At 32.6% G+C, this 27,338-nt stretch overlaps 2 protein-coding genes across 2 annotated transcripts in view; one reads left to right on the top strand and one right to left on the bottom strand.

The window, feature by feature from the left end:
- Positions 1 to 27,338, bottom strand: part of LOC143084116 (uncharacterized) — a 38,295-nt gene that overhangs the window by 9,210 nt on the left and 1,747 nt on the right. Inside the window, exons 5-22 of the mRNA XM_076260522.1 lie at positions 26,913 to 26,955; positions 11,207 to 11,370; positions 10,619 to 10,795; positions 9,858 to 10,110; positions 9,423 to 9,592; positions 8,757 to 8,939; positions 8,113 to 8,365; positions 7,510 to 7,673; positions 6,997 to 7,167; positions 6,351 to 6,603; positions 5,760 to 5,923; positions 5,164 to 5,343; positions 4,482 to 4,734; positions 3,757 to 3,944; positions 2,918 to 3,097; positions 1,736 to 1,994; positions 1,073 to 1,233; positions 143 to 307 (exon numbers count right to left, since the gene is read on the bottom strand). Of these exons, the coding sequence (XP_076116637.1) occupies positions 143 to 307; positions 1,073 to 1,233; positions 1,736 to 1,994; positions 2,918 to 3,097; positions 3,757 to 3,944; positions 4,482 to 4,734; positions 5,164 to 5,343; positions 5,760 to 5,923; positions 6,351 to 6,603; positions 6,997 to 7,167; positions 7,510 to 7,673; positions 8,113 to 8,365; positions 8,757 to 8,939; positions 9,423 to 9,592; positions 9,858 to 10,110; positions 10,619 to 10,795; positions 11,207 to 11,370; positions 26,913 to 26,955 (3,381 nt within the window). The remainder of the gene's footprint in view (positions 1 to 142; positions 308 to 1,072; positions 1,234 to 1,735; positions 1,995 to 2,917; positions 3,098 to 3,756; positions 3,945 to 4,481; positions 4,735 to 5,163; positions 5,344 to 5,759; positions 5,924 to 6,350; positions 6,604 to 6,996; positions 7,168 to 7,509; positions 7,674 to 8,112; positions 8,366 to 8,756; positions 8,940 to 9,422; positions 9,593 to 9,857; positions 10,111 to 10,618; positions 10,796 to 11,206; positions 11,371 to 26,912; positions 26,956 to 27,338) is intronic.
- Positions 14,128 to 19,047, top strand: LOC143084063 (uncharacterized). Its single transcript, XM_076260481.1, has 4 exons — positions 14,128 to 15,176; positions 15,469 to 15,797; positions 17,867 to 18,089; positions 18,981 to 19,047. The coding sequence occupies exons 1-4, from the start codon at positions 14,128 to 14,130 to the stop codon at positions 19,045 to 19,047; spliced, it is 1,668 nt and encodes a 555-aa protein (XP_076116596.1).

The raw sequence follows: 27,338 nt of genomic DNA, 5'->3' as shown, positions 1-27,338 counted from the left end.
AAAAACTATGAATATCAAAACATAAGGAAAGATAATAAGCCTTTTTAGAATAATTTGTCACTCGACATAATTTATGTTGAATTTTATGATTTTCATTCAACTGATTCATAAGCAATATTTGTTTTCTCTTCTGAAAGCATACCATTGTTCCAGCCATTGATTTTTGGTTTATATGGTAAAACAGATCGGTCACATGTAGGTGAGTTGAGATAAGTGGACAGTCCTAAATCTTCTGACAGCTGTGATATTACAGGATCAGTTAATGTAGTAACTCCTTCTGATGCCATAAAAGTCTTCAAAGAAAATCCTACAAAAGACAATAAACAAAAAAGTCAAATTTCTTCAACTTGAAATATGTTCAAGTGTATATAAAATAAAGATTCTACCACTGCATAGAGTGTGATACGATATTTATCCACTCGAGACATTTAAATTTTTTAAATTTAAAACAAGAGGCTTGCTGGATATCGTATTACATGAGATTTGGTGGTGAAATCTGTTTCTCTAATGAATTTTAAACAATATGCAGACAACTTCAATACTTCTTTTCAAATGATCTGCAAAAAGATGTGTTCTTTCTATGTAACATCATCAAGCAAGTTCGCCTTTCTTCGTGCCGTCACAATAGGAAATTCAGAGGAAAGCAAGAAAATTTGACGTCATAATCAAATTTTGACCAATGAAGAACTGAGATCAAACAATCCACATGTTGATTAAATAAAAATAATCAACATGTCAGGAAAGGGATAAATTGTGTAAGAATTAGAGAAGTATTCTTCACCCCAAGCGTTCAACAGAAAGCCATTTTTTATTTGAATGCCTAAAAATATCAACTTTAAACATTTTATACAATGAAATAGACTGACCTACCACTTTACTTTATTTGAGATGGTTGTAAAATACCACAAATGTTTTTTGTTCTAAATGGAATAAAAATTTGCTAAAGTTGGTCAGAAACATGTAAAAAAACAAATTATGTTCCTCTACAACATCTTCCTCCTATTCTGTTAACAATCACAAGATAACTGATAAAATTCTAAAGAATAATAATTCAGTTTAATTTTTGACTTACCTGGAATTTTGAAGTCCATATTCCAGTTACATGTTGGTTTTGGGAGACGAGCATTTCTAAATATGTGATGATCCTGACAGTTGCCATGTGATTCCCAACACAGACTTAAGGTCAAGGACAACAGATACTGGTCCTCAGCATACAGATCATGCAGAATAAATCTGTAAAACATAAGAAATACTAGTATCACATCACTTTTTTTTATAAGATAACTATTAATATAATAAATTGGGATTTATATAAAAAAAAATATCTTTAACATGAAGGCAAGCTAATATTATTCTGTCAACTACTTTGTGTGTGTCTAAAGCCAGGAATTAAGGTGCTCAATGGTTGTCTGTTTTTCTGTTTTGTATACATGTTGTTATTAATTTGATATTTTGCAATGTATTTTCAGTATTCTTTAAATAGTCTTATTCTTGGATAAAGTGGATATATTTGAAAATTTATATTAAAAGATTAATTTATTGCAATTTTGGGAAAAGTTGAAAACAGATATATATATATATGTCTCATATACAAGAATGCAAGGTCTTATTAGTGCAATACTCACCCAGTTACATAATTTGGATTAATAAAAATATTGCAATAATTTCTGTAAAGTATGTAGAACTAAGTTATGCAATGTTCATACAACAGAGAGCCAAACCTTTTTAAATTTACCTTAACTTGATGACTCCATACAAATCAATCTGTTTCCATTTCCCCCATTCATACTCATTCAGTGTAGCATTTATTTGTAACTTCTCAATTTCAAATGTCATTAGGTAATTACAAGGGTCAAAGTTGACTTGAACCTGGAAAGATCTACTGATGAAAAGCTCATCCATACAACATTGTACGTTTCTACAGGTGTTGTCAAGGTAACAAGTGATATAGTCATCTTGTAGTCTTGGTAACACAACTGAGGTAGATCTGCAATCTGTGAAAAGAAAGATATTACAGGTAATAAGTACTTCTGTATGTCATCTAAACAGAAAATTATAAAATAATTGTACCAAATTTATACAAGGAGGGATAACAAAGGAGGAGACATTTTTTTCAAAACCTAGGTCAGCTGAGGTTGAAATACATGTTATCTGTAACTACTTATAACAAAGGATATATACCAAAATAATGAAAAAATTTACAGATACATGTTTCCATGACACGGGTTATGTTCTTCTCATATATGTTATGATGGTATGATACTAAACCCCTAACGGGAAGGATTGTGCCTGATGTTCATATGATGAAATCATAATCTTTCAGTCAGTTTAGTTGAAGTCTGGAGCTGGCATGTCAGTTAACTGCTAGTATTCTGTTGTTATTTATGTATTATTGTCATTTTGTTTATTTTCTTTGGTTACATCTTCTAACATCAGACTCGGACTTCTCTTGAACTGAATTTTAATGTGTGTATTGTTATGCGTTTACTTTTCTACATTGGCTAGAGATATAGGGGGAGGGTTGAGATCTCACAAACATGTTTAACCCCACCGCATTTTTGCGCCTGTCCCAAGTCAGGAGCCTCTGGCCTTTGTTAGTCTTGTATTATTTTAATTTTAGTTTCTTGTGTACAATTTGGAAATAAGTATGGCGTTCATTATCACTGAACTAGTATATATTTGTTTAGGGGCCAGCTGAAGGACGCCTCCAGGTACGGGAATGTCTCGCTACATTGAAGACCTGTTGGTGGCCTTCTGCTATTGTTTTTTCTATGGTCGGATTGTTGTCTCTTTGACACATTCCTTATTTCCATTCTCAATTTTATTCCACTTGAATGTGGAAGAAAGAACTACCAAAATGGTAGTTTATATAGCTACCTGTAAATTACCTGTTTGTCACACCAATAACAGAACCTACCTGTGCTCCACCCTTCATACTGTGAGGCATACACAGAGAATGGGTCATGTCTGTCACATTGTTTGTCCTTTAGGAACTCAGCTACTCCAAGGGTGTCCATCAATAATAGAACAGCATCAGTAGGTAACTGGGTCCCTGCTTTCAAACCCATGTTGTTGTACCATGTAGACAAAGACCAGTCTGAAAAGGTATATTAATACTGACAGATTATTTCTCATTTTGCATCTCTGTGACTGAGCTAGTCACCCTTTAGGTCACTTGAGCTACTAAAAAGTATACTGGTCAGCATTTAATGCTAGAGATAGATAAGATAGATTATCCTTTTTTATATGAAATTTATAGTTGGGTTGCTATTTTCTCAACAAGATTTTTAGTAACGACATCAAGTTTAACCAGAAATAAAACTTTTCCAAGCTATTCAACCTTTTTCTATAAGAAGCGAGTTGAAACAAGGGGAACTAACTTTCAATTTCATTTTTACTTTCACATCCCTAGGTTTTTTTTATTTATTTGTAGTTGTTATTTATGTATAATTTAAAACAAAACAAGTTGTCTCTGTTTTTATATCATATGCTACTATCATTAAATGAAAAATAATATGTATTTTGCTTGGTAGATACTTTTTGATTTTTTTCTGTCTCGAGACATTTACAAGAAAGTATGCATCCTCAAAATAATGAGCCATTAAAGGCGCTTAATTAGAAAAATTGTCATCTAAATACCAAATTATGTTCCATCAAATTTAAAATCACTTTTGGTGGTGATCTTGGTTTTAAAAAATGTTTACATCATGTGTCATCAAGAACACAATGAACAGAACAGATATTTACAATACTTACTCGAATCAACAAATCCTTTCTGCCATCCACATGGAGTCTTTGGTAGTTTTGTGCCAGATAAGATGTTAGTGTGTATCAGACAGACTTTGGTATTTAACAGACCAGGTAGTCCAGGATCATCAAAGCAGACCTTCAAGTCAAGGTCAACATAGAATGCAGCTTCACCTGGTAAATCTGTTATCTTGTATCTTAATAAATAATAGTATAATGTCAGTCTTACTAAAATATAACAAATCTCTCAAAATTATTTTTTAAAGTAATACACAGGCAGTTGACCTTAGATTGATTTGACTATTACAATGTATTTCATGGATTCGGTCATGTAGCTCTTCAATGGTTAATATGCTTATGCCTCTTTGGCTTTCAATATTTTTGAAATATCTTTTTAAAATAAGCGTTTAAGCTGAAGGTTAATCCAGAAAAAGAACTTTGAATACATGAAATTCATAAAGTATTATTTTTTTTGTACATGAAATATTACTAAAACTATATAACATCGTACATTTAAGCTTTTTGTGGCTGAAATTTCTTTATTGTTAATATGATCATATTAAAAAAGAAAAGCAAGGGAAGATAACAATGGGACATTAAAAACTCAAAAGCTTTAGAAGCTATAGATAATAATTTTAGATACTTCATACCGTAGCATAGTAAAGACTTTGTAACTATTAACTGTAACTTTGTCATATCAAATTATTTTTCTACCATAAATATATGATACTCACTCCATCTCCATTACTCCTCCTATATGAAAACGTTTGCGTATTCCAAACTCGAAGTCAAGGAGAGAAAATTCAAACTGATATTTCTCTATGCCTATATTGAGTTTGTAGTCACATGGATCTAAGGTCAGGTAGACACTAATTGATTGGTCAATTAGTCCTACATCAACACAGCAGCTTATACCTGTGCAGGTGGAATCTAGGTGACAAACTATGTCATTAGGTAATGTTGGAACTGATATATTGGAACTGCAATCTGGAATATAAGAGAAAATACAATTGCCTTTACAAGGTTTTTATCCTGCAATCTACCTTTGTATTATAAAGATACAGGTCAACAAATGTAGTGATAAATGTATGGTGTATGTTTATGGTATCCTGGTATTGTGCTTCTGTTGCCAGCAAATGGTTATGTTCAAGTTTCTGTTTACATATCAGTTCAATTTGGGGTCCTCATTACTGTCCCTATTTTAGTCATGTTGATTTATTAAAACACTAATTTGTGCTTAATACAAAACAGAAAAAAGCTTGGCAAGCTCACATTTCTCTCTGCTTCTAAAGCTTATCAATACATATCATACTTTATTTCTATTTTAAAACCTAAACAGGATGTAATCTGTGATTATGAAAGTTTGAAAGAAAATGTGATTAAAAAAAGTTAAACATATTATAAATTAAATTCTACCAGATTTCCATCTTTGTCCATCAACAGGACTGTATTTAGCTGAGAGTTTATCACAGGAAGGATGTAACATGAAGCCAGCTATACCCAGATCTTCTAACAGTCGTGAAGACATCAGATCAGTCAAATGGCTGGTGGTGTTTGATAATCCTTTGTCAGCAAACCATTGAGCAATACTAAAACCTACAAAATGTGTAATGAAAATAAGTTTAACTTGTTCATATTTTGTTACCATCATAGTACTTGAAGATCTTTAAGTGATTTTTCAGTCACCAAGTTCAGACAATTCCTACAAATTCTGTAAATTTTTACCAGTAGAATAAATTTACATGAAAATCTAAGCAAAATTTAAACCCTTATTTTCTGTTTACATTTTCTTATTTGTTTTTTCCCCCATCATTTTTTACTAGTTATACATGGTTGCAAAAATAAGTTCAAAAATGATAATAATCATATCATACGAAGATCTCAAAGAATATCATCAATGATGCTGATGCACAACAATTTCAATGACCAAACAAGAAAATTTTCTTTCAAAGTCAAAAATTATTGTTTTTACATTCAAAAGTTTATATTATTCTTTAGAAAACCCAACAAACCTGGTACAGCAAATCCACTCTTCCAGTCACATGGTTGTTTAGGGAGTTTTGTATTCTCCAGGACATTGTAAGAATATCTACAGTCTCCACCACTCTCAAAACATACACTGATCTTAGCATTAAACAGGAACATCTTTTCTGCCTCCAAATCTTCTATTTTGTAACTAAAAAATAAGAATATAATTTCAGGAATGCTTTTTTATATATTTCACATGACTTTACCAATAAATTGAACAAAAGTTAACCTATGATCACTTACTATTTCACATCAAGTCAAACTGCCACTATTTTAAATTATGAAAAATCTTGTTTCCCTTGCATAATCATCTTCAAAGAAGAAGATATTGGTGTGTTAATTTTCATAAATAGCAAGTTTAGACAAGAATTCTCAGAATTATGATACATCTTTAATTCAATGCAGTTTTCATTTGTTTATTAACAATTTGCCTTAATTTCGAAATGAAATAGAAGTTGTAAAATAAAAAAAATTCCATATTTTGATGAATTTTTATGTGGTCGTCATAAAGCAAGTTTTCAAAAAAAAATTTAAACTCATTAGTTACAGGCATTAGCTTCTGTCCTTTTTCTTACCTTAGTCTGAACATATTTCCAAGGGAGACAACTTCCCATGTATTGTAATGATAATCAAACAGGGAAACATTTAGGACCAGTTTCTCCAGACCAATACTGAGCTTATAATGGCAGACATCCAGTAAAACATGAGCTTCAAATGATCTACCCAGAAGAGGAACATCAGTACAACACTGGATCCCTGTACAGTATTCTGGTAGGCTACAGGCCATGGTAACAGGTAATGTTGGCATGTTTACAGCTTTTGGACAGGCTGAAAAGGTAATTAAATGTAGAATTCGGAATAGTTCAGTAAAAGAAAATCAACAGGATAAGCTATATGTGTTATATCTTCATAGATATAGGAAGATGTGGTATGAGTACCAATGAGACAACTCTCCATCCACGTAACAATTTATAAAAGTAAACCATTATAGGTCAAGGTATGGCCTTCAACACGGAGCCTTGGCTTACACTTCATGCATATATACATTTTACAACATTTACTTTGTTGTGAAAACAATGCTTGTCAAAAAGTCATTCATTTTCAATTTAATTAGAAAAAAATACCTGTTGAAACTCATGTCAATTGAATAAAACAGCTGCAGATGATTTACACAGATCTGGTTACTGATCATAAAAGTAGTCCAACAGTACCAACTTTTACCTGTTTTGTTCCATCCATGTCCATCAGGACTGTAACCCTGTCTCTGACATTGTGTTCTCTGTAGGTAACCAGCAACTCCAAGCTCTTCCATCAGTAGATCTACCCCAAATTGTGGTAACTTTTGTCCCAGGCTGATATCTTGTTCCTTCATCCAATTAGTCAGAGAGAAATCTATTGGGGAAAGTATTCATCATTACTCTGCTGCATGTTCTACTAACAACATTTATCAAACCGTAAAAATACTAAATTCAAGGATGTGTGAATATAAAAAAAAAGTGGAATGTTTTACAAGTGGTGAAATTATGTAAGACTAAGAATCTTGCATTCATATGGATATGTTTCTTTTCCACTCTTTCAAGAATTTTTACCAATCCAATACCTGTCTTTATGTAATGACAAAAACCTTCCTATAAGTCCTAATACTTTCAGTCATCAAGGCAATCCAGCATTTTAAATTTCCAAGTTGTTGATATTTCATAAATCTAAAAGACATTTCTATCATTTCATACATACTTGCAATAGAAAATTCTCCACTGTAGTGACAGAAAGGTTTTGGTAATTTGACATTCTTTAGAATTGTTAACTGTACGTCACATGGTTTGTTGGATTCTAGACAGACACTGATATTTACACTGACTACAAATGTCTTTTCACTTCGGAAGTCCTCTATCTTGTACCTGGAAAATATAGTACATAAATGACATGTAGGTAATTGTACTTTTTCATTTTTGTGTAAACAGTATCTAATTGTCATAATATTTTTATACACTTATTAAAACATGTTCTTTCACTATCTGATTGTCTGTATTAAAATTTTTCTCATTTCTTTAAATCTTCTATAATTTTTTTTTTAACATCAAATCATTTTTTTATACATTTTGTGATACTGTGGATTCATTTATTTTCCTGGGTACCAAATTTCGTGGTTTGAGGAAAAATTGTATTTTCATGGATATTTGATTTTGTGGTTTTTCCCGAGTCTGCATACAAACCAATAGAAATTTTGTACTTCCTTGAACATTTAAATTCGTGGTTCACATGTAACCACAAAATCCAGGAAATTGGTATCCCAGGAATATTATTGAACCAACAGTATATGAATGTTAATTTTCTTACTCTATTTTGGACAGACCAAGGAATGAAAATGTCTCAACTCTCCCAAAGTTAACATTCAACAATGATATGGTCCTGCTGAATTTCTCTACACCCACTGTAAACTTGTTGTCACATGTATCCAGCACAACATAGGCATTGAGTGATAAACCAAGTTTATCCACATCGAGACAACAGTTTATGCCTGTACAGGTGTCTGTTATATGACACGTAACATTTGGTGGCAGCGATGGGAGGGTAAGCTGTCCTGGACATTCTGAAAAACCAAAATTCAAAGTTATTTTTTGTTGTCCACATATCAAAGTTTGCAAAAAGATCAATAAGACTTGGAATGAGTGTTTTGATTACCTTATAAGCAGGAAACATTTGAAAAGTGATTATCTTACCCAGACATTCATTTCAGGGTGATTATTTGTCTACTTTGCTCCACAGCTCACCATTAAATAAAATGCCCATGAATGCTATTTATAGCTGGATAACTTTATTTGTATTGCTGTATAGAACTATTTAATTTATGTGATAAACATAAATGCAAACCAGTATCTTAACAAATCTTTTTTTCTCATTGGAAAATGACAAAATTAATAATTCTTGACTCAGAAGATCACACTTTTCCCAAATTGAAAAGATATATTTCATCAACTTACCTGCACTAACATTCCATCCCTGAGTATCTGAGGGTATATAAGGTGAGGTGTTTCTGTTACACTGTGGGACATTGAGGTATTCCTCTACTCCAAGTTCTCTCAGTAACTGCTGGACAACATACTGTTGTAACTTAGCTGTGTTGGTTATTCCATTGTTAATCAACCAATGATTGAGAGAGAAATCTGAAAATTCATGTTCAATACCTTTAATGCTTTATTAAAGAAACTCTTTAAACATATGATAAAACTATTTATTTGATAAAAAATATGATCACATTTGATTTGAAACAGTTTTCACTTTCTTACATCAGGGAGTACTTTAATGTTTATTTTAAGATGCAGTCTACTAGTCATATGTTCATTGTTAAACACAAAACATGTCCTTAATATTTAAATATTTGGGAATCTATTTCTAAGATGAACTTTAATAGGTGTCTTTTATTTTATTATTCTATAGTGTTGTGTTGCATTATACTCAACATCTATTGTCATTCATCTAAAGTAAGCTAGTTTTTTTTAAATGATACCAAATTTTCAAATTATTATTCAAAACTGTGGTCTTTTTCTGTACTTCACATTACTAACTGGTTACATGTAAAGTTTCATTTGGTGAAAGTACCTTTACTGCACCAGAATGATCTGAATTTAATTAAATAAATTACTCACTTGGTACAGAATAACCCATATTCCAATTACACAGTGGTTTGGGTATCTTTAAATTCTTCAGTAACGGTATATTGACAACACAGTCGGTAGGTTTTCGCTCTTCTAAACAGATAGCAAACTCCAGATCTAGCATGAACATCTTCTCACTGGCTAAGTCATCTATTCTATACCTGTTATAGTATTGAAAATATGACATGACATGTATATTAACTGTTGGTTTGTGTTTTTCTGATCTTTTTTTCTGATTTTTGCTATTGATTTTTTCCTTTTAATTCATTTCAATTCATTAAAATATTTTCTTTGAAGGTATATACATGTAGGTTGAAACCAAACAGATTAATATTCATTATTTTACTGTTTACATACAGCAGGTTGTTGCCTTTTAATATTGAACAATATTTATGATTCCATATAAAGAAAATTCTGAAATCTTACTGTAGTTTTATTCCTCCTTGCAAATTGAATGTTTCTTTTTCTCCCCATTTATAGTTGAGCAGTGGTTTAGTGACCTGGAGAGCTTCTATTTTCAGCTCCATTTCATATTTACATGGATCCAGTGATATCTTAGTGTTGATGGTTCGACCTATGAACTTGACATCCATACAGCAATCTATGGCTGAACAGGTGCTTGCAATGGAGCAGGACACAGTTGAAGGTAAGGCAGGTGTTCCTGGTATTACTGGACAAGCTGAAATATAATATTGATGACCATCAATTTATCTAATTAGTTGGTTACTTCTTGAGTGCAATGTTGAGTAAATCCAGCTGAAGATTTTTTTTTAGATAATTGTGACAATAGAGATATTTATATCCAGTACAACTGTTAATGTTATTACTAACAGGTTACATGTAAACCTGTTGCTCAGACCTGTTGCGTAAAATGCTAATATTTCTTCTCATATTTGAAAATATTGTAACTTGAATTGCAATCATAAAATAATAGAAAAAAATACTCCTTTTTACTACATGCTTCAAGCAAGTTGAAAAAAAAGAGCATTCACATAAACAATATAGCAATATAGTGCTGAAGGTAGCCAAACAAGGGTAATTTGACCCCAGAGAGCAAAGGGAACTCTCTCCCTTTGATAAACTTTCAAATTGCAATAACTTTAAAAATCAGAAGACAGCTGTTACACTGTGCTACATTATAATTGGATTATAAAACACATCTGACTTCAATAGTTTACTCTACATACCCGTACTATTCCATCCTCCATTAGTTATGATGTAGGGACTAGATGATCGTTGACATTCTGGCTTCCCTAAGAATTTATCTACACCCAATGTTTTCATCAGTAATGATGTGACACCACTTGAAAGACTGGTTCCCAGTTTCTCTCCCTGGCTCTCAAGGAATTTCGTCAGGGAAAAGTCTATAAAATAAAAGATGCTTTTTTCATGAACAGAGGAAAATGTTTTTACTTGAAGATAAATCTGTTGGATTACTAAGCATCTCTATTTTGCAGTTTTGTTTATTATTTTCACTTTGTATAGTGTCTTTAAGTTTAAATGATGCAGTGTTTCACTGTTTTAACATTTGACCGAGGGTAAGTCTATTATATAAATCTGTCTGTTATGATTGCTACAGTGAAGTTTTTTATTGAACTTTTCTTAATCTGTCCTAAATATGTCCATATTCAACATTTGTTTACAATAACTAGCTAGAGCCTTATACATGTCCAAGTCATCAATTTATTCTTAAATTATGGCCATCAATTTACTTTTTTACTTATCTTTGACTGTATTACTTCTATCGTAAATAATACATAGTCCCTCATACTAACCTGGTATTAAGAATCCTGTTCCCCAGTCACAGAATACTTTTGGTAACTTTGTATCCTTGAAGACATTCATTGTGAACATACAAGCCTTCCCATCCTCAAAACACAGACTTAGATTCAGATTTACTTTGAACTGTTTGTCATCAACCATGTCTTCAACAATAAACCTATAAACAGAAAATATTTAACAATTGCAGTCATCTACTATATGACTTAACTTTAAAATAAAAGAACAGAGTTTCATGTCTCCCTTTTGCACATCTTATCTGGACGAATGGACTGACGCACTATATTTTTATGTCCCAAGCAATGCTTAGCGCAGGTGGCATTGGTAAATATCACATTAGTTAGGATGCTCATAAAAAAATTTATGCATTCATTTTACAAAAGATTTATTCAAAACTTGTCTAATACAGGTTATTGTAGTATCAAGTCATCTGCAATGAAATCTGATATATAAACATACCGGTATTTATTTGACATTTTACTTTATTTTCTAGCATGCTGTGTATGCAAGAGTTTAAATGGAACTATTTTATATAAATAGATTATTAAGATACAATACGTTTTGGAATGCTGTACACATGTTATGAAGGGGCCTTGACCTGTAAGATTATTATCCAATCAGCAAGGGGGTTTCCCAGTCACTTCTGCATGTGCTTCTCGTTTACTAATTATTTTGCGAGATCATACTAATTAACCAATGAGATTGCTCATTAAGTTTGGATTAACCAATCAGCGCTGTTAGCAGAGCTTTTGTTTTAAACGCGCAATCATAATTATTCTTAAAGCAACGCTTGCTTGTAGCAGTCATTTTATAATTTTCGGGAAAATAATTTCTTAACCTGCCGATTTTCACAGGATCGTATATATTATAACATAGTATGGATTAGTATTTTCGTAGTGAAAATGAACCCAGAGATATACGAACGTGCAGACAAACGTATTAGAACATTATTGAATATTCCCGATTGGTATTTATTAACAGAAAGTGACATTCGTACTTTTGCAAGATATTTCCGACAATCCGAAGGAAGTCGACGATTTGTCTATTGGAGTATTAAGCTAGATTGTGCAGCTTCGTGCAATGGCTGTTTTTTCTGTGGATACATATCAAAGATGTGCGTTTGCGCTACCAACGCGTCAGTAAGACAAGATTAACTTTTTCTGTCAACTGTATTTGAGAACGAACAGTATATATTTAAAATGTCTGACGACGAGGATATAACGTTTATGACTACATCCGAAAGACAATCGTGTGACAAAGTTAAGGCATGGGCCAGTTTGATGAAACTGACAGAGGCAACCGCCGATGCGATCGTGGAGCTTGGGTTTAGCAGTATGGAGGCATTGCCTCTCATCGAAGCGAACGATTTAGTGGAAACTAACATTCCTATAGGACAAAAGAAGCTTTTGTTGAAGGCAATACAAAAGACTTTTCCGAACGATATAAATGCGGAGTCCGCGGAGACGACATCAACATCTAGTACATGCGTACAGCGAGGATTTCAAAATGGCGAATTTGAGAATGCTTCCGGTAAAAGTAAAGATGGCGGCTCCAATGGACCAAACAAAGATGACAGCTTCCGGGGACCGATCCAAGATGGCGGCTCTAATGGACCAAACAAAGATGGCGTCTTCCGGGAACCGATCCAAGATGGCGGCGCCCATGGAAGTAACAAAGATGGCGGCTCACCTGAGGATTATTATATACAAGCGGTGATGAGGCAATTAGCCTCCCAACAGAAACAACAAGAACTTTTACCTGCTGCAGTGAATTCAGTTGTAAATGACAATTCAATGAACAATTTAGGTATAAACTCTAATATATCTTGGCAGGATCCTCAAATTTATTTGAAATCATCGAATATAGACTGTAAAATTAATTTTTATGATATTTCTGATTTTGTTTCATATGATTTAGGGGGGACCAGCATGCCTGAGGAACGCCTTATTTCGGATTCATCAGGGGGGCAACTTGTATTTAAATCGGGACCTTTAAGACCGAAACTTGAAACCCTGTCTCTGTGTCAGTGGTCTAGGGCAAATTTGTCCATCATGTACAAATTGCTCAGCACAGGTGAACTGACACAGACACAGGTGCTTGATTATTTGTCGTATACTATGCGATTTTACCATTTGGTGTCATCTTGTGAATTTGTGTCAGTGCTGTTTTTTGATAAGGAATACCGTAGACTCCAAAAACAACACAATTTTAGGTGGGGCACTGACATACCACATTTGCAGTCTGTGTACCTTCGGCCAAAAGCCATGTACACTAAACCTCAGGCATCTGGTCCAACTAACATGTCTAAGTTTGCAAGTAAACAGCAAGACAGTGTAAGATATGCATCTCACTCTGCAGAAGGTATGGAAATCTGCAGAAAGTATAACAGTAGGAAAGGGTGCGCATTACAAAGCTGTCGCTTTGCGCATGTTTGCTCCCTCCAGGGGTGTGGGGCCCATCATCAGTCTTTTGCCCATCCAAAAAACCGGGGATAAAGGTAAAGCCTGTGCGTGACCTTGATTTTAATGTTTGGCAAAATGAATTAAAAAATGATTTTGACAAAGATTTTCTTTTACATGGTATAAAAAATGGGTTTGACATAGTTCAAAATGATTTGGCTTTAGTAAACATATCAGCAAAAAATCACCCTTCAGCACTTCCTTCAAGTCCCTTATATAAAAAAGCTCATCAACAGATTTTAATTGAAATTGAAAATGGGAATTATGAGTTTATTGAATCTACACCCAAAATTATCAGCCCTTTAGGGGTCATTCCAAAACCTGATGGAGGTGTAAGAATAATTCATGATTGTAGCAGACCACTTGGGTCAGCTGTTAATGATTTGGCAGGGGATATGGAAAAACAAAAGTTTCAATCTGTTGATGATGCAGCAAAATTAGTAACAAAAAATTGTTTCATGGCTATAGTCGATTTGAAATCTGCTTACAGATCTGTTGGCATCAGTCGCTGTAGTCAACAGGTAACAGGTTTGCAATGGACTTTCCCTGATGGTCAAACTCATACCTTTATTGACAAAAAGTTACCTTTTGGCTCAAAATTAGCACCTGGAATTTTTCATAGACTTTCACAGGCTATTCGCCGCATGATGTCACGCAGAGGTTTTACCGTTATTGCATATTTAGATGATTTCTTCATCTGCGAATGCACTAAGCAGCGCTGTGCACTTGGCCTAAGAGTCTTGATTGACTTGCTGCGCAAGTTAGGCTTTGCAATAAGTTGGTCCAAGGTTTTTGACCCTTGCCAGAAGTTAGTATTTTTAGGTGTTGAGATAGACTCAACAACATTGGAATTAAGGTTACATTTGACAAAACTAGAGCAGCTAAGGGCAGAATTAGCAGAATTTAAGCAGCGCAAGCATGTTTCAAAGAAACAATTGCAATCCCTTGCGGGAAAACTAAATTGGGCTTCTTCAGTGGTTCATGGCGGAAGAGTTTTTCTTCGGAGAATCATTGATGGCATTACGAAGCTCAAGCATGACTGGCACAAAATGCGCTTAGGCGGGGATATCTTGCATGATATTCATTTGTGGTACAATTTCATGTCCACTTTTAATGGGAAATCCCTCTTACTTAACACTGATCCTGTCACTTCAGTATATACTGATGCTTGCAAAACAGGTGCAGGGGGTATTTTTGGTACAGATTGGTTTTATGTTAATTGGAAAGAGGATTTCCCATTTGCGCAATCTTTGCATATAAATGAGCAAGAGGCATTTGCTGTGGCTTTGGCGGCCAAGCGATGGGCTAAGTGTTGGCAAAATAGGCATGTTTTTATTTTTTGCGATAATTCATCAACTGTAAGTTGTATCAATAAGTGTACGTCTAAGAATAAACTCTTAATGACTTTTTTGCGCGAGTTGTTCTGGCTTTCTGCTTCTTACAATTTTCATCTTGTGGCTATTCACTTGCCAGGCAAGGAGAATGATATGGCTGATGCTGTTTCACGGTTGCATGATTTAAAGTTATGTAAATTTTTTATGAAAGAATGCTTACCAGCACCATTGTTTGTGCATCACCTTGTTTCTCACATGTCCTGTCACTCCCTCCGTTTTCTTTTATATAGGCTTACAGGCATGCAGAGAAGTTGCTAACTTGGACAATTTAGTAGACACATTCAGGAGTTACACTTATGCTGAATCCACAAAAAAGACTTATCAGACTTATTTGAACTCTTACAAAAAATTTTGTGCACTTGTTAATATTTCTTTAGTACCTTTAAGTAAAGAGAATCTAGCCAGATACATTGCATTTTTGTCACAAAAATTGTGCTTTAATTCTATCAGTAATTATATATCAATAATTAAACTTTTACATTTGGAGGCAGGTCAACCTCCACCAATAGATTCTCATTACATTCATACTGTTTTGCAGGGGGCTAAACGGGTATTGGGTACAATGGTTAAAAGAAAACTCCCTATCACACCTCAACTGTTAAAAAAGATTTTAACAACCCTTGATCTTCAAAATCAAAATCATATTAGTTTTTGGGCAGCATGCTTAGTTGCCTTTTTCTCCTTTTTTAGAAAGTCCAATTTATTTGTCCCCACTTTAGCTGAATTTGATGCGGGTAAGCACCTCAGTAGACAAGACATTGTTTTTCAGCCTAGCGGCACTTTGCTTCGCATACGAAAGTCAAAGACAATACAATTTGCCAACAGATTGTTGGAAATTCCACTTCCCAGAATCCCTAATTCCCCTCTTTGTCCTTCACAGGCACTGCTGTTACATGTTAAAATGATACCTGCTGTCAGCTGTCCATCCCCCGCCTTCTTGTACATATCTAAGGGGACAACAGTTCCTTTAACATATTCCACTTTTCTTCAAATGCTAAAGCATTCTTTATCACAGCTAGAATTGGACACCAGTGGCTACTCTGGTCATAGCTTTCGCAGGGGTGGTGCTACATTCGCTTTGGAATGTGGGGTTTCGTCAGACCTCATCCAGGCTCAGGGGGATTGGAAAAGTGAGGCATACAAAGGTTACTTAGACCCTTCCTTTTCTCATAAACAGCAAGTCATGAATGCCTTTGCATCCGCCCTAAGTCAAAAGCGTCCTTCTGATGCATAAACCTAAATTACTACTTTTTCACAGGTTTGGGATTATTTTGGAGTACCACAGTTTTTCAATTTGATTTTGCTTTCTTTGTAAATATCTTTATTGCGTATTGATATGCAAAGAAAATATTAAACTGTGATTCTTCTCCCAAACCTGTGTTTGTTCAATTTGTACTTAATACAATAACCAGTTAGCTTATGTCTTGGTCCCGCTACTTAAAGACAAATCCTTCTATTCAGATCTACCAATAATATCTTCTTTATATTTTATATTTACTTTAGGTTAGGTAAAAGCTTCAAAATAAGCAAATAAAAAAATGGGGTCACCGACCTCGTTTTCGATTTAGAACGCCGTCTTTTTCATGCAATTTGGAAATCGGGACCTCTAGTCAATAGCAGTGTAATATTTTTTTTAAAAGTTGGTTTCCCATAAAACTTGTTTGTTCTGCTAACCAAGTTGTTAATACAAACTATTTTAATAATATTACCTATTTCTGAGGGGGAAATAATAGCGATAAGTTGCTATAATAATTTTCCCGCCTTTATTTATTGTGAAATAACTATAAAAGAAAATGTTTAAAAAAAAATTGACCAATAATTTCTCGATGAGCATTCAACAGAATATGCGTTGTTTATTTCTAGATAAAATCATGAAATAAAATGATGGGGTCACCGGTATGGAAAAAGAGATATTTCTACAAAAGGGTTAACAATTTGAAATGGCGGGAATACATTGCGCCAATTCTAATATAACATCGAAAGGCGTTCCGCCGGTTTTGGGCGTTATTCCTATACAAATTACAGACAACACAGTTCTCGTTATTTGCTGTTATGTTGTTTGTTTGTTTTCAACTACTATTAATGCATATTAATTTACACGTGATAGTTCTTAGTTTTCAGTCAGTTTCACAGACACGTAATATAAATGCGGTGGTTGGAAAATAATGCATTGAACAAATGTACACGCGAATGGATTATGCTTCTATTCAACTTATTTATAGTGCTTATGTGTTGAACAGAAATTCTTCTTAAAATAGTGAATACATTTGTTATGTCATTTCATAGTTCAGTCAAAGTATATCTGAAAGACAAGACAGACCTTTTTTTTGATATCATGAATTCTAATTTTGCGGTTAAGAATGTTGTTCCTTTTTATTTTGATGATAATAACTTAAAATCAATAGAAATCTAAGATCCCTAACACTAAAGATCGAGGAGCCGATATTGCAAATATGACTCGGAAAGATCGGACCACTTCCAAATGTAGTTTTAAAAAGATTATTTTTTTTATGAACCAGGTTCCGTTCAATATCGTAGAATAAACAAGATGGCCACTAGAGTAGTTGTGAGCTAATTTAGCTCTGCAGTTTTTTGGCATTTTGATGTGTTTTTAGAGTGTTAGCATGAACAGAAAATATATGTGAATGTTCAGTTTTTGATGGACTATCTGTTTCTGGACTTAATTGTGAAAAATATTTTCATTTGAAAAAGATACAGAGGATATAAACTTTTTAGTGTGCAAAATTGGATTTAATTTCATTATTATCCATTGTTATCCATTACTACCACAGTATGTCTCTAGGCAAAAATCAGGCAGGTGTTAAGACTGTACAATCATTGTTAGCTGCCAAGAAACCTGGAGGCAACAAAGATCAACAAGAAAAACCACCAAAGCGAGACAAACGAACCCATTCAGATGTGTCTGAGGAAAGTATTGACAACATTGACATTATGAGCATTCACTCAGACCTAAAAGATATAAAAAAATCCCTTCAGGACACAGTGATCAAATCTGACTTAGAGTCGTTAGTCAAACAAAGCGACTTAAAAGAACTTGTTACAAGTATTGTTAGTCAATTATTGAATACACTAAAAGATTCTATCACTGCAGAATTCAATAGTAAGTTAAGAGAAAAAACAGGACAGTTGCAAGACAATGTTGATTCTCTAAACCTGGAAAATCACCTTCTGAAGGAGAAACTAAGGGAGAAAGAAATTAAGATCAAGGAGTTGGATGAAAAAGTGGAGGATTGTAATTTAAGAAGTGTGGATGCTTTGAAATCTGCAAATTACAATGAGCAATATTCAAGAAAGCACAACATTCGCATTGTGAACTATCCAGAAAAAAACAATGAACATCTACATGCTGAATTTATTAACCTTATTAAAAAAGACTTGAAGATTAATTTGGAGCCTACTGATTTGATTGCCATACATCGCATTCCTGGAAAAGATGGGGCTATACGACCAATCATTGCCAAAGTAAGAAACACAGATTTGAAAATTAAGATCATGAGGAGCAAAAAAGGATTGAAAAAAGACATAAAATTCCATGATGATATCACCCAAAAGAACTTAGGACTGATGTCAAGACTTAACCTAACTGGGAAACTAGAGAATGTTTGGTTTTATAACTGTAGTGTTTATGGGAAGCTCCAGAACAGTAAAACTGGTAACCAGAGAATAAAGTTTGACTTGTTTGACAATATAGAAGAGAAAATTAGAAAGAAAACAGCTTCATGAGTTGTTTTGAAATACTGATCTTAATAAGGGAGATAACCCTAACTCTTTTTTAAATTGTAAAAATGTTGGTCTCATCTGTTTATGTTATATCTCCATTCCATTGTATATGAGCATAGTTGAAAGTTTTGATGATAAGGGAGATAATTCAATATATTTTTCAAGATAACAAACAGGTGTTTCCCCCTTCAATTCAAGTTACTTTTACCAGGCTACACCTCTGTGACTTCAATAAAGAAATAAAGAAGCAATCAATTCATTTTTTTGCTTTAAATCACTATTAGACTACAACATTATTATTTATTTTTTTAACTTTGAGTAAGATAATCTTCAAGCCTATGTTGATACATCTTTTTTTTGTTGTGTTCTTTTTTTTATTAATTTTTAAAAACCATTCATAATCTATGCCAATACTGTGAAACCAATCTGATGTGTTTTGTACATTATCACCAGTGTCATTTTATTGTATGTGTGTTGTGTGTATGTGATTACAATATGTACTTTATTACTGTTTTACAATTAACTTATTTGCTCTCGGGTTTATGTTCTATCTGTTATATATACATAACCTATGGGAATAGATAATAATATTAATATACTATCTATGAATGTAAGGGGTTTATTTTCTAATAAAAAGAAAAGATTGGATGTCTTTGATTGGGCAAAGGGCAAACATGCTTCAATTATATGTTTTCAAGAAACACATAGCGGTAAAGATGTTGAAAAAATATGGGAAGAAGAATGGGGCAATACTTGCATTTTTTGTCACCATAACAATAGAAGCGCTGGAGTTAGTATCATGTTTAAAAGGGGTTTAGATTTTACTATTCATGACACTAAATTTGACCAGAATGGTCGTTATATTGTTATTGATATCACTTTATTTGAACAGAGATTGACTTTAGTATGTCTTTATGGATATAATACAGATGAACCATTATTGTTTGATGATATATTATATAAAATAGCATTGTATGCTAATACTAGTATTTTATTATGTGGTGATTGGAATGTTGTCCAGGACTGCAATCTAGATACATATAACATTTTACATAAAAGAAATCCCAAATCTCGTGAAAAGATTGAAGAAATTATTGAAAAATTAGAATTATTAGATCCTTGGCGAACATGTCACCCTACTGACAGAAAATTTACTTGGCGTCAACCGTCTCCTATTAAACAAAGTCGACTAGACTATTTCTTAGTCACTGAGGACATATATTCTCTTATGAAGAACACGAAGATTATACCCGGTTATAAGACAGATCATTCTGCCATTGTCTTTACTTTTTCTGCCAGTCTTGCTAAGCGGGGAAAGGGGTATTGGAAATTTAATTCACAACTTGTAAGAGATGTTGAGTATGTGAAAAAAATTAAGACATGTATAAAAGACACTATTTCTGAGTATTATCTTTCAGGTGACATTCAAAATTGTCTCGATGTTAAACTTACATGTAATGATCAATTATTTTTTGAAATCCTGAAGATGAAGATCAGGACTTTGTCCATTTCTTATAGTATTGGAAAAAATAGAGAGGATAGAGAACATACATCTAAGCTTGAAAAAGAGGTTGAACAATTAGAAAATATTATGAATATGTCACCAAATGTTAATGTTCAAGCTACTTTATATGGGAAGAAACTAGAACTAGAAAATAAAAGGGAACAAAAGATTGAAGGTTTACTCCTCAGATCAAGAGCAAACTGGCATGAAAATGGAGAAAAATGCTCCGAATACTTTTGCAAATTAGAGAAGAGTAATTTCATTAAAAAGACAATGGCTGAATTGATTGATGACCAAGGTAAACATATTTCTGAACAGTCAAGCATTCTTTTTGAACAACAGAAATTTTATAAAACTCTGTATTCAAGCAGAAGATCTGACAGGGAAGACAACTCTTTTTATAACCATAATGTTAAACTCACACAGGAACAAAGTGATCTGTGTGAGGGTAACTTGACATTTGATGAATGTGCTTTGGCACTGAAACATATGACAAATGGTAAGAGTCCAGGTTCTGATGGATTTACAGTTGATTTTTATAAATTTTTTTGGAGAGATCTCGGTCCATTTGTATATCGATCTTTATATTTTGGGTATGAGCATAGAAATTTTTCTAGTTTTCAATATCAGAGTGTCATTACTTGCCTTCCAAAAGATGGAAAAGATAGGAGATATATGAGTAATTGGCGACCCATCAGTTTACTGAATACTGACATTAAAATAGCTTCAGCAGCTATAGCTAACAGACTCAAACCAGTATTGCCATTTATTATAAGTGACACTCAGAATGGGTTTATTAAAGATAGGTTCATTGGGGAAAACATTCGCTTATTATATGATCTTATGCACTATCTTGAAGAGCATAATATGACTGGTTTACTGTTACTTGTTGATTTTGAGAAAGCATTTGATTCTGTTGAGTGGGATTTTATAGTAAAAGCTCTAAAAAGCTTTAATTTTGGACCATCTATATGCAAATGGTTTGAGACTCTCTATTCAGAAGCAAAAAGCTGTGTAATAAATAATGGTAATTTGTCAAGTTTCTTCAATCTTGAGCGAGGCTGTAGACAAGGTGACCCCCTATCCCCATATCTATTTATTATAGGTGTTGAATTATTAGCGCTAAAACTAAAATCTACATCTGACATCCATGGTATTCCTATTCATAACAAAGAATTATTGTTGAGCCAGTATGCTGATGACACTTTTCTTGTTTTAGATGGAAAGGAAAAATCTTTAGAGGAGACTTTAAAATGTTTTGATTCTTTTCACAGGGTTTCTGGGCTAAAAATGAATGCATCCAAGACCAAAGCTGTTTGGATTGGAACCAAAAAATATTCAGATCATATACTTTGTCCTAATTATAATCTTCAATGGACAAAGTCAAATTTCAAACTTTTAGGAATAGATTTTTCATTAGATTTACAAGCTATGTTAGATATAAATTTCACAAAGAAAATCAAGGAAATGTCATCAATACTTAAGGCTTGGGAACACAGAAAACTTACATTACTTGGTAAAATTACTGTTGTAAAGACTCTGGCATTACCAAAGATAGTTCATTTGCTAACAGCTTTACCAAATCTATCCCAGATTAAAATTAAAGAGTTAAATACTCTCTTTTATAACTTTATTTGGAATGGGAAATTAGAACGTATAAAACGCAATACACTAATTGGGGATTTTATGCAGGGAGGTTTGAACATGGTGCATTTGTCATCTTTTAGTACATATCTAAAAATAAGCTGGGTTAGAAGACTTCTTTTGAATTTAGAGGGGTCATGGCAGACTTTATTATTGTCTGAATTAACCAATTTTGGTGGTGACAGAGTCTTTTCTTTACAAAAAGAAAAACTACTAGAAATTCATGGCTATGTTAAGAATCCTTTTTGGAAAGATGTTTTATTTTGCTTACATACTGCAAAGCCTGATACTAAGGCTTGTACAAATGATATATTATCGCTAGATATTTTAAATTTTGTGCCACTTTCAGATTACACTATTTATATGCAATGGAAGGACTTTGGTGTACAGTATATAAAAGACCTTGTAAATGGTCAAAACAAAGAATTCTTTACATTTGAAAAGATTAGACATAAGATTCTTACAAATAATTTTCTGAAATATTACAGTCTAATCTCCAATATTCCAAAATTTACTAAAGATCACATAAAAGAATATTGTGATTCTCAACAGATTGAAAATGTCAAAATCTCTGATGCTTTTTGTACTCAGATTATTAAGAATAAGAAACCAAAATTTGTGTATAAGAGTCTTATCGATCATATATTTCAACCTCCCCTTGAAAAATTTCAGAAATGGGAGCAGTTGTTAGACTCAGAAATTGAAAATTGGCAAACATACTTTATGCTACTAAGGAAGTCTTGCAAAGATACCTACTTAAAAAGCTTCCAATACAAAATACTGCACCAAATAATTCCTACAAACTCTTTTTTGTACAAGATAAAGAAGAAAGATTCTAGTTCATGTACTTTTTGTAAACTTGATGACGAAACTATTGTACATTTTTTCTATGATTGTCCAATAACATATCAATTTTGGTCATCATTATTACAGCAAATAAGATTGTATAGCAGGGATTTTGCCATCAGTAAAAAGCAGATATTCCTTGGTTTTTATTCAGAAAGCTTATTCATGAATCTTTTATTTATAGTAGCAAAAAATTATATTTATAAATGTAAGTTTAAGGAACTTACTCCTAATATTTTTGGTTTTAAAAATAGAATAAAACAATATCAGTCATATGAATATTATATTGCAAAGAAAAATAATAATGTTGATGTATATGAAAAATTTTGGACCCCATTACAATATATATTTCCACCATAGAGTATGATATTAATCTGTGAGCAAATTTTTTGATTAGATTTTGGTTATTCTTTGATGTAATTGTGAACAATAATTATGTACATAATTAAGTAATGTATGTGTGTATGTAAGTAAGAATTGTATGTGTGTATGAGAGACTGAGAGAAAGTGAAAGTGAATGCAAGTGGTTCTCATTTCTTTTTTCTATTTTACCTCTTTACATTGTTATTTCCTGATATTTATTTATATATTCATAAAGAACTAGGGGCTATAAGGGCCATTTTCGTTGGTTTTTTTTGTTTTTTTTTGCTTTTCTTTTTCTTAATTACTTTCAGTGTGTTTTAAAGCTTATCTTAGCTATTTATTTTTATTTTTTTTATTTATTTTTTTTTCTTGTGAGGGAGGAGTTAAAATTCAATAAAATCATTGAAACATTTATTGCTTTAGAAAAGGGAGGGAAGAGAGGGGAAAGAGAAAAAAGAAATGAAACTACTATGGATTTATAATCTTTGTTTGATTCCTTAAAATCCAAAATTAAATAATATGTCATTTATGAAGAACTGTTTATTTTTTGTTTGTTTTATAAGACATTTATATTGAACCATCTTTATATTTGTTAGCATCTAACTTACATGTATTTATACTGGTACATTATATATATATATTTGGTGAATATTACTAACAACCACTAACTCCTTTATATATAAATATCATTACTAATGTTAACGAGGCCGGGATAAGGTACCGGTAATCGATGTTTTAAACTAACAAATGTAAAGATTTCAATAAAATATATATACCTTCAAAAAAAAAAAAAAAATAAAAAAAAAATATTGTAGCGGCTACGTAGTATAGATTTTGATCTTATGAACGAGTAGCTAGGCTAGCTGCAATCAATATCTATGTAGCAGCTAGGCTAGCTACATGTTAAATAGTCATAAATCTACGTAGCCCTATGTAGCCGCTACGATATTGAACGAAACCTTGATCTTTGTTTAAGTTTAAACGCTTAAATAAATCGATCTACAATTCAAAATGTTTTATGTAGATATGAAAATAAATCTGCCCATGGTCAGTTTAATATATTCTTTTAAGTAACTGATTTCAGAGTTTCATCTGTATACTCAAATGATTTGACAGAACATGAAGATAAAAAAAAATGTATACGTCGTTTATTTGCGTCATTTTTCTGAAAGATAAAGATATGATAGCAAATAATACATATTTCCACAAGAGACCAATTGACACAGGAACTATTTATAATAGGTCACCGTACGGCCTTCAACAATGAGCAAATCTCATAATGCATATAAAGCTATAAAAGGTCCAGAAATGACAAATGAAAAACAATTCAAACGAGAAAATAACGGCTTAATTTATGAACAAAAAATAAATAAATGAAAAACAAATATGTAGAGTGGGGTGCTCATTTTCGCCATATCTTTCCATGTTTTCTTCAGTTTATGTTCAGGTCTATATAATTTGGAGTATATTGATACTTCTATATGAAGTTAACTTCAAATGCAAAATATTCTTAGCTTGAAAATGTGTTTGTTTTGAGTATAATCATCTGAAAAGTTGGATGAAAGGGTGTTTGAAATGTCCTATTTTTTGGTCAACGGGGGACACATATTCGCCGTTTTTACATATCTATTTAAAACCAAATAACTGCAGCTTTAAACAATATTTATCAAATAAATTTCATTATAGACGAATAGAAGACATTTGAAAGGTGTAAAAAATGAAAATTAGGGCAATCAGTCAAAAAATGACTATGGAAGCTTCTTTGAAATCGTTTTTGTCATTCAGGAAATTGGCTGAAAATCGTTGTCCATTTTCGGTCCTTTTGCCGTAAGTGCCGAAATTTAGTCTCATTTTCAAAAATAATAAAATTTGTTATAAAAATATAATTCAACGGCATATTTCTTCCATTTCAACCATCCTTTGAAGTTTTTACACCTCAAAATCTTAAAACGGCGAAATTGTGTCCACGGCAAATATGAGCCCCCAACTCTAACACGTTAACGACAACAACGTAATTGCTCCTGACCTTGGACGGGACCCGTTTCAGTGCTCGACTGATACCGTTACTTATTCGTTCTGTATTCGCTAAATATACGTGTGTTAATCGGTGCACATTTTAAAAACTATTATTTCAATTGTATTTATTCATTATTATTTTTTATTATTATTTTCTGTAAATTCCTCATCTTCAAAAAAAATGATCGTTATAAGTAAAATTATTCTGACATTTCTTTGTTTTTAAAAGGACTTATGACATATTAATCAAAGAGATAATTAATAAATGCAGAAGCACATCTAATGAACCAAATATTTCCTTATTCTATTTACTACAAGTTTTTTTTTAACGAAATTACCGATTATTTTACGATTGCAATGTATACTAAATTAAAATCACAAGTTCTAAAAAGATCGTAAATGAGAGATGCTTTTAAAAGATCAATTCAATTTCGTGTCCCGCTTCAGGTCAAAGTTTTTGGTCAAGGTAGTTTTTGAAGTTCCTGTTGCTTATGATATGATCTTTCTAATTTTAAGACCAAATTTGACTTTTGATCCCAATTTCAAGGCCCACATATGCGCATAAACAATAGAGGGACTTGTCTTTAACTCTGATTAGTGTAAATCAAGTGCCTACCTGCATTGTAACTCTTCAGCATTAGGTGTGGGCACCAAAGGGATAGCAACCTGGTTATTGGTACCACTGGCCTTAATATGCAACATCAAATAAGGGAGGATCTGGGTGGGACAAGTTTTTGTGGATTAATGGAACTATTTTATATAAATAGATTATTAAGATACAATACGTTTTGGAATGCTGTACACATGTTATGAAGGGGCCTTGACCTGTAAGATTATTATCCAATCAGCAAGGGGGTTTCCCAGTCACTTCTGCATGTGCTTCTCGTTTACTAATTGTTTTGCGAGATCATACTAATTAACCAATGAGATTGCTCATTAAGTTTGAATTAACCAATCAGCGCTTGTTAGCAGAGCTTTTGTTTTAAACGCGCAATCATAATTATTCTTAAAGCAACGCTTGCTTGTAGCAGTCATTTTATATTTTTCGGGAAAATAATTTCTTCCCACCCACCACTCCCTAGTGGACTTTTATTGATATTTGCTATATTCATATGTATATTACAGATATTGTTGCACTTGTAGAATCTATGCATACTTTATATTGTTAAATTAGTAGAGTAGTAATGTTTCAAAGAATTCACAGTTTTTATGTACTTCTTGTATGGAGTACCACAGTTTTTCAATTTGATTTTGCTTTCTTTGTAAATATCTTTATTGCGTATTGATATGCAAAGAAAATATTAAACTGTGATTCTTCTCCCAAACCTGTGTTTGTTCAATTTGTACTTAATACAATAACCAGTTAGCTTATGTCTTGGTCCCGCTACTTAACTCTGATTAGTGTAAATCAAGTGCCTACCTGCATTGTAACTCTTCAGCATTAGGTGTGGGCACCAAAGGGATAGCAACCTGGTTATTGGTACCACTGGCCTTAATATGCAACATCAAATAAGGGAGGATCTGGGTGGGACAAGTTTTTGTGGATTAAAATCTTATTGGATTGATTACTTGGTGTTTGCATTATACAACCCTATTATTTTATTGGAATATTATACACATCTTCACTTTTACATGTATATCTAAGACAACACATTTATTCTTTTTTAATTAAACAGATTTGGTCCCAGAGTAATTTTTTTATACCCTTGTACATAAAATAAAATAAAGCACTTACTCTATCCTGACTACATTCATCAGATACTTTTTCTCTAGGGTTCCTAAGGTAAAAATAAATAAATAAACTTAATAGCATAGTTCCAATAAAAATGGTTTGTATTTATTTGCAACTTATAATCATGATCAGTAAATTTGTATTTTTTCTAAATGTGTTCTTTAAAATAAACATATAATGTGCAATTCTAGATGTGCAACAGGTATTTACAGAACTATCCAATTTGTCAATACATTTTTTTCTAATCATTTGTTGACCATAATTAGGCACTTTTTATCTATCTTTTCCATTATTTGCAAAAAGATGTATTCTTAGTTTCTTTGCCACTTCATCAGACATGGTTGCATTTTTTCATGACTTCAAAATAAGAAATTCAGAGGAAATCAAAAATTTGAAATCATAATTTGAATAAATTTTAACGTGTGAAAA

The sequence above is a fragment of the Mytilus galloprovincialis genome, chromosome 7, assembly GCF_965363235.1.
Source record: "Mytilus galloprovincialis chromosome 7, xbMytGall1.hap1.1, whole genome shotgun sequence".
Lineage (NCBI taxonomy): Eukaryota > Metazoa > Mollusca > Bivalvia > Mytilida > Mytilidae > Mytilus > Mytilus galloprovincialis.
The sequence above is the reverse complement of the archived record's forward strand: the minus strand, read 5'-3'. Positions and strand labels throughout refer to the sequence as shown.

Bases quoted from the DNA above. Each gene is read 5' to 3' on its own strand.
- LOC143084063 (XM_076260481.1), top strand. From the start codon at position 14,128: ATGGCTATAGTCGATTTGAAATCTGCTTACAGATCTGTTGGCATCAGT. The intron at 15,177-15,468 runs GTTGCATGATTT...GAATCTAGCCAG, and splicing joins ATGGCTGATGCTGTTTCACG to ATACATTGCATTTTTGTCAC. The intron at 15,798-17,866 runs GTAAGCACCTCA...GTATGTCTCTAG, and splicing joins TTTAGCTGAATTTGATGCGG to GCAAAAATCAGGCAGGTGTT.